Source organism: Lipotes vexillifer, unplaced genomic scaffold (genome assembly GCF_000442215.2).
Source record: "Lipotes vexillifer unplaced genomic scaffold, Lipotes_vexillifer_v1.1 scaffold363, whole genome shotgun sequence".
Classification (NCBI taxonomy): Eukaryota; Metazoa; Chordata; class Mammalia; order Artiodactyla; family Lipotidae; genus Lipotes; species Lipotes vexillifer.
In genome coordinates, this window is record NW_006799724.1 from 1,986,938 (window position 1) to 2,000,323 (window position 13,386).

The 13,386-nt window shown below is 34.6% G+C and overlaps 1 protein-coding gene across 1 annotated transcript in view; it reads left to right on the forward strand.

The window, feature by feature from the left end:
• LOC103077447 (fibrous sheath-interacting protein 2) overlaps positions 1–13,386 on the forward strand; it is a 121,628-nt gene that overhangs the window by 83,368 nt on the left and 24,874 nt on the right. Inside the window, 3 exon segments of the mRNA XM_082931527.1 lie at positions 1–2,077; positions 2,126–4,596; positions 6,402–13,385. Of these exon segments, the coding sequence (XP_082787653.1) occupies positions 1–2,077; positions 2,126–4,596; positions 6,402–13,385 (11,532 nt within the window).

Here is a 13,386-nt window from a genome sequence, read left to right on the forward strand (position 1 = left end):
AGCAGGATAAGAGTACATTAGGCAAAGCATTATCAGCCAAAGATTTGTATTCTGATGATCAATTTTTCTGTTGCTCAGTGGATCATATTATGTCAGAAAAGACCGACTCATTATGTCAAGTCTCTCTGAATAAATTAAATACATATGCAACAGAAGTGGCCAGAAAAATTTTACAAGGAATAAAACATGAATTAGATAAAGAAAGGGAAAATTCTTTCTTAACTCATAACATTGTGGTCTCTGAAAGTATTGCAAGTCAAATTGTTAACACAGTGTTAGATATTGTATCATCTAAAGGAAAGTGTGACAAAAACAATCCTGACAAAGAGATTAATTCAGATCAGCAAGAAGGTATTATTGAAAAGCTGTTTATTAAGACTGAGTATCAAAAAGTACTTCAGTTTCAAATACAAGATACCATTGAAAGTATCTTATGTGATATTTATGAAAAAATACTGTATCAGAATAATCTCTCATTTGCCACACCCGCTTTGAAATGTAGCATAGCTGGCAAACATTCCAGAGCAAATTCTGAAATGTTCATTGAGGGTGCAAATAAGATTCTTCCAAATTTTTCAGTTCCTAACTCAGATGTCATTTTGATATCCAATGATATAGTAGATATTGTTCTTCATAATCTCAGTTCTGCTGTCATACTTAGCATAAATTCAAAGGATCCTACTTCTACAAGATTGCCCCTGACCTTTTGTGATATGTTTCCAAAAGCAGAGTGTCAACAGCCTCTTCTTATGGAGTCAAAAAGTGAAAGAAAAACAGGGCATTTTCCATCTTCAAAAAATCTGAAATCAGCTTATGCTAATGATACTCATATAACTATAGTAGAGAAAGAAGACCCCAAGAAATCTGTTCCTGACCCATGTGAGGAAAGTGCTGACTTCATTACTAAAACTATTTTCAATCGGTTAGAATCATTTGCCACAGAAAGAATGGATTTGTTAATTACTCTTGCTTTCCAGCCTAAAGAAAAGTCATTTCTGAGCCCAGAACTGGAAAACTGTAGACGAGATGACAGCGTCTTTCGTGAATCAAGCCAGGTGGAATCAAATGTGAATATTCTGAAAATATCAAATGAAACTGTTCTCAGTGAAGAGCTCACAGATTTCACTTTTGCCAGTTACAGAGAAAAACTTGGATCTACAATTCATCTATCACAAGCTAGTCTTAAAGAATATGCTGACCTCATTGCCAGTGCTATTTTGAAGCTGATTAAAAATGACTTAGACCTCAAAATCCAAAAGATGCATCCATACCCAAACAACATTTCATTCCAAGAAATCACCACTGTGAGTGAAATTGTCAACAGTATCTTAAAGATTTTATATAATAAAAGATCTGTAAAGGAAATCAGTTTTTACTCAAAGGACAATCCTAACTTATTTTCACAACGAACTGCATCAAATGAAATATCACTGGGACAAAGAGCTCAGGAAACACACACTAAACTGTCTCTGTTTTCAAAGTATCCATTAGAACAAAACCAAATGTCATTGGAAAGGGAAAGCCAGAGAATTGTTCTAGAAGAAATATTTACAAAAAATGAAGAATCAAAACAAAAAGAAAGAACTGCATTATTCAGTGCAGTGGAAGAAGTTTTAAGTAAAGTGTATCAAAGAATAATGGAAATCATAGGCCATTTACCTTCATTTAATGAAATCCCCCACTTTATGTCTAGCTCTAAAATTAAAACATTAGACATAACACAAAACTTCTTTCAATCCCATATTAACAGTGTAGCAAGTGACATAATTGAAAGCGTTTTGGGGGAAATGTACTCTGTAGTTGTGACGTCGTTATATAAAAGTAATAAAGTACAAGCAACAGACAAAAATATTTTACCAAAGAAATCATGCATCAGAGAAACTACACAAGCAGGAATAGGAAGTAATCTCACTAGCTATATACTACCACAGGTTTATCCTTATGCAGACAGTCAAAATGTCTCTCTATTGGAAAAAACTTTTTTACAATATTCACCATTAAAAGTGGGGAAGGATTTAGTCCAAATGGTTCTCAATAAGATCACAAATTTTGCCTCACTTTATCTAGAAGAGGCCCTGTCCCGTAAAGGTTGTTCTGTTGAGTTGCAACCTCTAAGGCTACACAGTTCTAAACTGAGCCCTAAGGGCAACCGTAAGCCAGGTTTTAAAACAAGTTTAAAAGCAAGATCAAAAGTTACTCCTTTGCCTAAATTTAGGGCAAAACCACACCTAGGACCTAGTCGTACTAAGGCCAAAAGCAAGACTAAATTAGGTCCTGGAGAGAAGACTCCAAAAGACATCTGGTCCAAGACAGCCATTGGGTTGCCACACATCCTACCAGCGGGAGATGCCAAAAACTTACTGGAAGTAAAGTTGCCTACTTCAGAACTAAAAATGTATGCCAAGGATATAATAAGTAATATCCTGAAAACAACTGTTAAAGAATTTGAAAAGGTGACGCAAATTAGAGCAATGGTAAGTGATAAAGCTTTACCATCCGATCAAATCATGGCAGCAAATAAAATACTTAGTACGGTTTTGCAAGGATTATATGCTACAAATAACCAAAATTTGGCTAATCCTATCATATTCTGTCATCTGGATGCTCCCAAACTTTCACAGGGGAATATAGGTGCAGAGTCTCTTGCCAAACCACAAGCATGTTTTTACTTGGAAAATGTTTCTTCACAGTTAGAACAGATTTTTCCTAAAGAAGGTATATCTAAAAAAATGTTTGACAAATGGCAAGCAGAATCAAATGACATGGAAAATGAAAAATGTAAGCTCTTGATGATAGCTGAAAATGGTTTGACTGAAATTTCAATAAAAGCAAAAGAATTAGAATATTCTCTTTCACTTTTAAATTTGCCACATCTTGAAGATTGTGAAAACAGGTTTCATAGTTGTTTTAAGGGAGCTTCTACGAGAGCTGAAGACACCAAACCACAAATTAATATGTTTGGAAGGGAAATTGTTGAAATGCTATTTGAAAAATTACAGCTGTGCTTTTTATCCCAAATGCCCACCCCACGTGGTAAAGAAACTCCAGCAAGTAGGAAAGAACACATTACTACTAAAAGTAAATGGGGTTTTCCAACCAAGGACACCCTCAGCAATGAACCAATATATAACACTAAAACCGAAGACCAAAGTCCTTTGGGCTCTAGCAACCAAATTGTGCGAGAAATTGTAGAAAGGGTTTTAAACCTGTTAGAGTCATTTGTAGACTTACAGTTTAAACATATCTCTAAATATGAGTTTTCTGAAGTAGTGAAAATGCCTGTAGAAAACCTTTTTCCTGTCCAACAGAGACTATTAAGCAAAAAGATGTTGCCAAAATTACAACCACTAAAAAAGTTTTCTGATGAATCCAAGTCAAGTACTGTTATTTCCGAGGAAAATGTACAGAATACACTTCTACAGGTTCATTTGTTCCATTCAGAGTTACTTACATATGCCATTAATATTGTCAGCGACATGCTTGGTATAATTAAGAGCAAGCTGGACAAAGAAATAAGCCAAACAGAACCATCTTCAATTAGCATATTGAAAGAAAATATTGCAGCAAGTGAGATCATTGGTACACTGATGGACCAGTGTACTCATTTTAATGAGTCTCTGATCAAAAACCTTCCAAAGGAAAGTTTGTTCCAAGGAGTAGAAAATACCTACATTGTTAATCAGGTTGAATTAGCAACTAATACGAAAATGCCCATGTCAAAGTTAAAGGAAGTAGGATTCGGGAATCATCCTCCACAAAGCAGCATACTAGGTTTAGGGTTTTATTCAGAGGAAGATAAGAAAAAAAGGTATGAGTCTTCATCAAATTTACCCTTATATTCCAGAGCCTCTGTAGAAGACACAATTAGAAGTTCAGAGCCAATGGAAAGGCCTGATTCAGAAAACATACCATCATGCTCTAGAAACAAAGTACAAGACTTTAGCCCAAAGGAATCTGACTTGGGCTATTTTGATCAAGCTATGAAAGGAAGTAGGTCCCTCCCTGAAGGGAGTGTCTTACAAAAACTGTTAAAGGAAGCAAATGAATCCACAGAAACAGCATTACAGCAAGTCATGTCATTCATAAAAATGAGAAAACATGAAAATCCAAGAGTGTTTCATTATGAGATTTCCAAACCAGTTGTTGAGCCAAACCAAATTCAGACAACTGTCTCTCCACTCAAAATTTGTTTAGCTGCAGAAAATATTGTCAGTACTGTGCTGTCAAGCTACGGCTTTCCAAGTCAACCACACATTAATGAAAGCACAGAAACAATGAAACCATTTTTCATATCAAAGCAAAACTCTTTGTCTGTGACATATGGTCAAAAGAATGAGGAGAAAAGTTTGCTTAGAATGTGGGATAAAAGAATCAGTTGTATACCTGAAGAAGAAAACAAAAACCCTGAAGCCAGCAGGGGAGATTTTTCTTTAATGCAAAAATGGGAAAATAAGAGTTACCTGAAGATAAAGACTCTGAAGGAAGTTGAAGTCATTGCTTTTGCTGATCATGAACTAGGTCCAAATGAAATTCATTTGGTAGCAAAACATGTCACCACATCTGTGGTCACATATTTCAAGAACTTTGAAACTAGAGGTAAGTAAGAGTGGGCATAATTTAGAAAAAAATAGATATATTTAAAAGATCTCCTGTCCAAGAAGCTTCATTTACTGTTTTTCTGAAAACAGCCTTAGAAGGAGGGTATTTAATTACTTTTTAATATCTCAGGATACTAAAAAAGAAAAAATTAAACATTCATATGGTTTGAATCTGAAAAGGTCTGTCTCTCAATTTTCCATATCTGCAGATGAGAGAAAATGTGACTTTTTTAAAGCAGGGGATTTTGGTTGAACATGAGGTACGAGTTCCAAAGATTATTAAAGTTCTCATGCATGACTTCTTTAAAATCATACCAAATGTACAGGTAACTGAAGGTTGTGATTCAACTTTAATATGTACAGTTGAAGTCGTTGCTATTATTAGTCACAGTGTATAAGAACAGTAGTGTTAAACATCTTATTTTGCTTATATTCCAGTGTTATTAAATTCTTTTTAGGTATAATACTCTAAACATATATTTAAAAAATATTTTCATTCCCTTTTTAAAAAGGCTTGTCTGTATATGCTAGAGGTTGAACCATATGTGATAGCTACTTTCATATGTGAAAATCTATTATTGGAAAGTTCATAAAATTCAATCTAATAATCTATTATAGCCTTGAACTGGATCAGTAATTCTAGTTGCCAATAATTAGTTGCTACATTATCAGTCCAGATACATCACTTGCCCATCATTCAAATTGCAGAACACATACTATCAGTCCTACCTACCTGCACCATGAGGCCATTTCCTAAACTTAAAACTGGTATGATTTCAAAGTGGACAGTTGTGTGTCTGCAATTGCAAGTTTATAAGTAGAATTTCTTTAAGCATAGCCTAATTAAACTTAGAGAATAAGAAAAACAAAGCAAACAAGAGAAGATCCACGATTCCCTCCCACTGGTATTTGGCTCTTTCTATCATATATCTTCTCTATTCCCAGACATGTCCAGGGCCTTCCAGCGATTTCACTCATGTTCTTTCCACGTGGAGCTCTCTTTCCTCCCTCCCTTCATCTCAACATGGCCAAAACCTGTCTGGCTGTCAAAGTTCAGCTTAAAGCCTCCCCTCTCCACTGAGTCTTGCCTGATACATGCAGAGGTATAATAGGTTATTACATTCTGAGGAAGTTTTGTGAAAAAAAGAGTATGTAGCTCTGGCTGCCACCCCAAGAAATCGGCCATACCAAGTAGGTATATGATTTGCAGTACTCTGTTGAATAGCAGATACAGTCCTGTGCCTGGCTGGGTTGGCCCATCATCTTTGTAACAAACTAATCTAGGGGTTAAAGTACTGCTGATGTTACAGTCCATCCCTAACCTTTCTGAAGTGAGCACACTTTTATTTCAGTCAAGTTGTTATTGCAACGCAACTCTTTAGCTTCCTAAAAGTAATACATAACATTATATGTTTGACTAAAAATATTTTTTAAATAATTATATGAGGTCTCTAGAGATCACTGCAGACATGTTAAGATGTAACACCACACTTGGAATTCATTTCTCTGCCCCAGGAGTTCCAGCTTCTTTGAGCACCTTAACTCATCTAAGCAAGACAGGTATCAGCACTAGACTTAGAGATTTGAATTCTTCAGGGTTATTTTCTCAACTTTATGGCTAAAACTAAGATTCCACAGGTGGGAAAATATCTGAAGAAACCCAATATCTTTCTTGACTAGATTTTTCTTTTTCTTTAGTGAGGTGTTCCAAAGGTGAAATTCATATGTAAATAACTACCAATATATAGAATTTTCCATATGTTCCTTAATGCATGCTAAAATGGTAATGTTTTCTTTTTTAAGTTTCCAGTGAGGAGGTGTCTATTGTTTCCACACTGTCAAGAAAAAAATATGAATCAAAACAGCCTCTAAGAAGCATATACAATGATTCTTCGCTTTATCAATTTTGTGAACATCTCACTGAGTCCGTCATTTGCCATTTAATTTCAAGCATTTCTGATAGCACCACAGATAGCAGAGAAAAGGAGAAAGCTTCCCATGCAGCATTTAACACAATTATTTCAATTGATTCTCAAGTGTTTGAGAGTAGGTCAATTTCTGTTGGAGAACTTGCTTTAAGTATTTCTGAAATCATTGCTGAAATCCTTTTAAATAGTAACATCATAGAGACTGACATTGCACAGCAAATGTTTTCGTTCAAAAGAAAATACATTTGCTGCCCAGGAGTAGCTGCTGCTGACTTTGATGATCTCTTTCAGGATCTCTTAATAGGTGTGATTCATGTACTGTCCAAAGAAATAGGGTTAAATCATCACCTGGAAAACAGTGGAAGAAATAGACCATTTTCCATGCTTAGAAGCAACAATGTGCCCATTTGCAACAAAAAAAATACCATGCAAAGACAGAAAGCTTCCAGAGACTGGGAATTATCTACTCACAAAACTGATCATATCATTCAAAAAAATAAATTAAGTTATCTGGCCCATAAGTTAGATAGTCTGGCTGGTAGCCTAAAACCTCATGAATCCAAAGAAGTAGTCAACAAAGTTTTCAGTATTGTTTTGGATTTATTTTTACCAGATGAACAGCCAGATGAGGCTATGGATGCTGATAAAAAAGCAATATTTTTTTCATCATCAAATGATCGGCAATATAATAACATACTTGGAAATAACTTAGGGCTCACCCCCAAATCAGTTTTCCTTCTCAATGTTGTGTGTGAGAAACTTATTAGAACACTTTTAGAAAAATGCACAAACTCTGTCTTTCTTGATAATAGCCCTCTTTCTGAAGAGTTATCAGCAGAAGAATGTCAACTTTTAAAAATACTTCAAAGTGTACAAGATGAAGGATTTGATTGTTGCAAGAGAACGATGGACTGTGAACAATTTCAAGGGGATTATATGTCAGACATTTTGGAAAATCTGGCAGAAATGGATCAAGATTTATTGTCATCAGACTCTATTCTTACTGTTCTTTCCCATAGCTTGGTTAAATCATTGATGGATAAATTATGTCACAGTATACAACTCCCCCAAAGTCCACCTTTTGCAAACAAGCATTTGAAGTATGGAACGAGAGAAATACAGTCTAGTTTCATAAAAACAAAAAGGCCAGAGTTAACAGAATTAGGACAAGGTAAAGGTTCTTTAGGACTCACGAGTTATGATGGCAATGCTTTGACAGAACCCCTGAATAATCTCAGTGTAGTTAACTCCAAAATACAAGCACCATTTGGCAAGAAGTATTCAGCAAATTTTGGTAATGTGTCACCTCTTAAAAGACATGGAACAAAGGATATGGATACAATAGCCATTCATAATAAGCTATATCCAGGAGATATGAATACAGGTGTTTATTCAGCCACATTTTTAGAGGACATAATTTCAGAACTGTTTTTTAACCTCTCTATTTCACTGTGGGGCAAAAATGAAAACATCACTGAAGCCCAGCTCAATGAGATGAACGCATTATTTATCAACAATGTAGTGAATGAGTTTAATAAGGCAAGGGTCACTGTTTTACGGAATTCTGAAGAAAGGCTGTGTTTTCCACCAATCGGTAAAGAAACTTTTAGTAGGATTGTTGACTCAGTTTATTATGATGTTTTACAGCAATATAAGTTGAAAATGACCTGTGGTGGTAATCTGGCATGTGACAGTACTTCAATAACAGAACAAATAACGAATAGCATATTGTTAGAGATTTTGGACTACCAACTCCCATCTTGCTTCAGGGGAAAGCTCTTACATAATTCATACTACCCTCTCAACGCTGAAATTATATTACAGAAACTTCAAAACAACCTGAGAGAATTTACTTCCCAAGCTAGGTCTTCAGCAGGCTATAGCACCATGTTATCACACTCATTTTTAGAAGATATCATCAGAAGACTTTTATCTCAAATCATTCATCCACCCAGTAAGGCGTCCTCTTTGGGAAAAAAATATTTCATGAGTTCAGATTTTAATGAAATATCTACCTGTATAATAAATAAGGTTATATCAGCCATTTCAAAACATAAAATTTGGTTCACTACATATGATAATCAATATCTATGTACAGGAAAAAACCTCCAGAAGATGGTGGATTCTGTTTATAGAAATATTATGCAAACATCTGGCTCTCTTCTTTCAATACAGAAAAGTATAGTCAGCAGAAGCCCAATTATGGTTGACCAGATAGCCAGTTTTATTATCCAAGAGATTATTGAAAATCATCTTCAACCGTTTTTGTGTGGAGAAGGTTTACCTCGTCCAAAGACTCCATTGGATACAATATCAAATACGGTTAAACAGGTTCTCAGTGAAGTCACAGAGTCACACAGACCCCAGACACCATCACCCTCAGGTATTTACCCTAAGACATTTGTAGGGGAAATTGTTGCCAGACTTTTATCAAAAATTTTCAGTCCAAAGCATAACACTGAAATTGAGCTGGAAAACATGACCCAAAAAATAGTAAACTCAGTAAATAACCATTTTGACAAAGCTAAAGTTCACATTCTATATAATAAAGAACAGTCTTACCCCTCTGTAGATACAGATATTGTGGACGAACTCGTCACCTCAGTTTATAGAACTGTTTTAAAACAGCATGGATTAGACCCTGAGGTTGATAAAGAGTCTGAAGACAGTGATATTTTTGTGGAAAAAATTACCAACTTAGTTGTAGCAGCTATTTCAGATTACCTTCTTCATCCACTGTTTTCTGGGGATTTGTCATCTTCATATTTTATTTCAACAACTGAGAATATCATTCAAGATGTTCTTAGTAACATCAGTAGGTCTACCAAGCCAAGTCAGAGTTTATCTCCATATAACACCTTGCTGCCATATACATTTTTAGAAGACATGATCAGAATACTATTATCTAGAATTTTCCCTTCTGCATCTAGCATTGTTGCAAACAGAGAAACTCCAAAAGATAGATCAAAAGTTAATTTCAATGAAATTGCTTCAAATATAATCAGTGATATTAGGATGAAAATTTCCCAACATGAAATTCGATTTTCAAAAGATGAAGAAACCAAGTTTGTTTATTCAGAAGACAATGTTCAGCATCTTGTGGACTCAGTATTCAAAACTATTTCAAACTCTGAGTCTCAAGAATCAGTTGAGCAAAATATCACAAGCAGTAATGATGTTTTTATTGACAGAATAGCAGGTTTTATCATTAAACATATCTGTCAACAACATCTTCAGCCATTTGTGGACAGAAAGTCATTACCTTCTTCATTATATACATATTTTCGTGATGAGAAAAGGCAATGGTTTTGTGCCAGTGTTTATTCCTCAACTTTTTTGGAAGATGTGATTTCTGGGGTTTTAGGCAAGATATTCCACAGGGTGTTAGGCATTGTACAAACAAAATCAGTAACAGATTCAGAAGATGAACTGTTTGATAAAGCTGAAAAACTCATACAGTTCATAACAGAGGAATTCTCAAAAGACCAAGTTAGCATTTTAGAGAATGCTGAGGAAAATTTATGTTTGCCTCCAGTGGAGAGAGATGTAGTCAAAAACATTATTGACATGGTGTACAGCAAAGTTGTGCAAGAATATGAAATGGATATGATGCCTGATAAAGATTTTCTAAATGACACAAAGACACTGGCTGCAAGGATAACTAAAACCATCCTAGCTGAAACCTTTGATTTCCAAATTCATCCAAATCTTATAGAAAAGTTTCCATTTGGATCACAATCCAAACTTAGTACTGATATTTTGATAAAGAAAGTTCAATGTGACATTACTAAATCAAGATTCCAAAGACAGGCTTCAACAATATATACTACTATGTTATCACATACTCATTTGGAAAAAATTGTGTCTCAGCTTATATCTCAGATGAGTCCATTGGCCTCCAGTACAGAACACCCAAATACTTCTCAATCAGACTTAAGTAATACAGTAATAAAACTGATAAATGAAATCATGTCAATAATTTCAAAACATTCAATATGTATTATTAAACATGGGAATGAAAAACATAGTATGATTTCAGAAAAAGATATCCAATCCATGGTTGATTCCATTTATGCTGATCTTTCCTATTCAAATATATACCAGTCTCTTACAAAAGATAAAAAAGATATAAGTAATATACCTGTTTCAAAAATAGCAAGTTTTATAATAAAAGAAATCTTTAACCATCATCTTCAGTTATTTTTATCTGGAGATAAAACTCTCCTTTCAGCCTCAGTTGATCAAACTTACAAACAGAAAGTAGCAGATCCTAAACAAAAAGAGTTGTCTTTCATTGTGAATTCAGTTGTCTTTTTGGAGGAAGTAATTTCTGAACTTTTATGTAAACTTCTTTATGCATTCTCACATAATGTCTTGGCTGCTGAAAACCCAGATACAGTAAAAGACAAAATTACTGGCATTGTTACAACATTAGTAAAATCAATTGTTCTGGAGTTCACCACATCGGAGATTTTAGTTTCAGATAATTTTGATGATATGTGTTTTTCAGAAGGATATAAAGAAATGGTTAAAAAAACGGTCAACCTAATTTATGAAAAAATATTAGATGAATATAAATCTCTGATTCAAATATATAGGGCTATACAAAGTGACACAACTTGTTTTGGAAGAAAAATATATAATTTGCTTTTGGAAGAAATTTATGATTATCAGGTGCAGTCATTAGTGTCAGGAGAATTAGTATCTTCTTCCTACTGTTCCCCTCAAGCTGATAAAATCATCAGAAATGTGCTCAATGTCATCATGAGAGATAGCCATGCCTTGCCATTATGTATTACTGTGCTGTCACATTCTCTTTTAGAAGACATTATTAACAAGCTTCTAGTGCATATCTTCCCTTCAACTGACACTGAAAGTGAACTACAAGAGGAAGAGGTTTCACCAGATTATGAGTTTGTGGATGTAGCATCAAAATTACCTGATGAAATTATCAAAGAAATTTCTGAACATGAGATCCGTCTTGCTACGTCAGAGGAGAACGCAGAGAGTATGCAATTAGAAGTGACTGAGAATTTGGTTGACTCTATATGTAATAATATTTTGAAAAAATGTGAATTTCAAGCTGAAGTCCAGAAAGATGCAGACAAAAAAGGAGGCTCATTCCTCAGTAAAATAGCTGGTTTCATTATGAAGGAAATCATGGATCATCATCTGAGGCCATTTTTACATGGTGAAGAATCATCTTCCAATAACTTATCTAATTATGACCATGTCTCTGTACATACTAAACCTGGTAAAGAAAAGAGACAGCTTTCTCTATATTCAGCTACATTTTTGGAAGATGTAATTGTTGACCTTGTTCACAAGTTTTACTCTCTTCCAAGTATTACTGAAGATTCTAAGAAAAAAGAAACACCAGAGCCAGACATTGTGAGCTTGGCTATAAAATTTGCAAACTCTCTGATAGGAGAATTTAGGAAAAGTGAAATTAAAGTTCTACCAAATGCTGAAGAATTTTTTTCTTTTCCACCAATTGATAAAGAGACAGTTGATAAGATATCCAATTTTGTGTATGATCAGTTCATAGGAAAGTATGGATCTAATGCTATTCAGCAGGATGATAAAAACAACATTGTTACAGAAATGATTGCTGCTTCAGCCCAGAAGGCCATCTCTGCTTTCAAGATTCAACCACTTTTTTCAGGAGACTGGTCTTCCACCTTCTATTCATTTCTAAATCCAGATAACATCACACAAAGGGTTAAACACCTTCCACAGAAAACCTCTACACAGATAAACAGATGCTTAAAAGGTAACCAACTTACTTTACCAGAACAATCATATAAACACACATCTCTAACCTCAAACCAGAAAAATGTGTTGGATACTTTGGAAATAGATAGAGGTGCAATGAGTAAAAAGAAAAGTTTCAAAACTAAGGAGACATCAATGAAAAAAGGTGACATCCAAGATCCAATAGTTACCTCTGTAACTAGAATTATGAAAAGCAACATGGTTAACCTGTTATCAGAGTCAGTTGCAGATGTGGCAAATAAAAAGAAAGAGAATGAAAATAAAATGGGAATTCCAATTCAAAAATATAATGTATCAGAAGTTACTTCTCCAACTACTAATGTGAAAAGTAAAGATAAACAGGAGCCGTATTTGAAGGGAACACTTAAAAATAATGAAATCGAGAAAAAAAGCATATCACCTTCAAATAAGAAGGGGCAAGGTAAGGAGGTACACACACAATTTCTAGTAGCTAATGATGGTACAGAATGTGAAAAGGAAATACTTGGACCAGATTTTGCAACAGACATTGAGAAGAAGATTGACAAAACAAGAGAAAATGCATTAAAAAAAGAAGACAAGCCCTTTCAGTTATCTTCTTTGACAACCAAAGCAAGAAATACAAAGACCACAATAGAGAAAATAGTTGCCCAAAAGCCAAATGATGAGGAAAGGAAAGACTCTCCAGCTCAAATAGATATAAAGGAAGGACAGTGCTCAGATTATGAATGTGTACAAAATGTCATTGAAAATATTTATGATAATATCTTAGGAATATATCATTCTCAAGAATCAGCAGATTATTCAAAACGACAAAGTCTCCCAAGTTATATATCATTGCCTCTAGTTCAAGAGGTTGGCAAGGATTTTGCACAGTCCATTTCAAGAAAGGATTTATACCTGTCAATTAACAAAAATCTCCCTGCCAAAGAGAAAAAAGAAGAAAAAGAGAAAGCAAGAGAAATAGAAAAAGAGAGGGAGAAAGAGAAAGAGAGAGGGGAAAAAAGAAAAAAAGAGAAAATAAAAGTTAAGGATATTAAAAAGGAATGTAGTAAATCAGACAGTCCTCAGTACCCACCAAAAAGTGAACCTGGAATTTTTCCTGC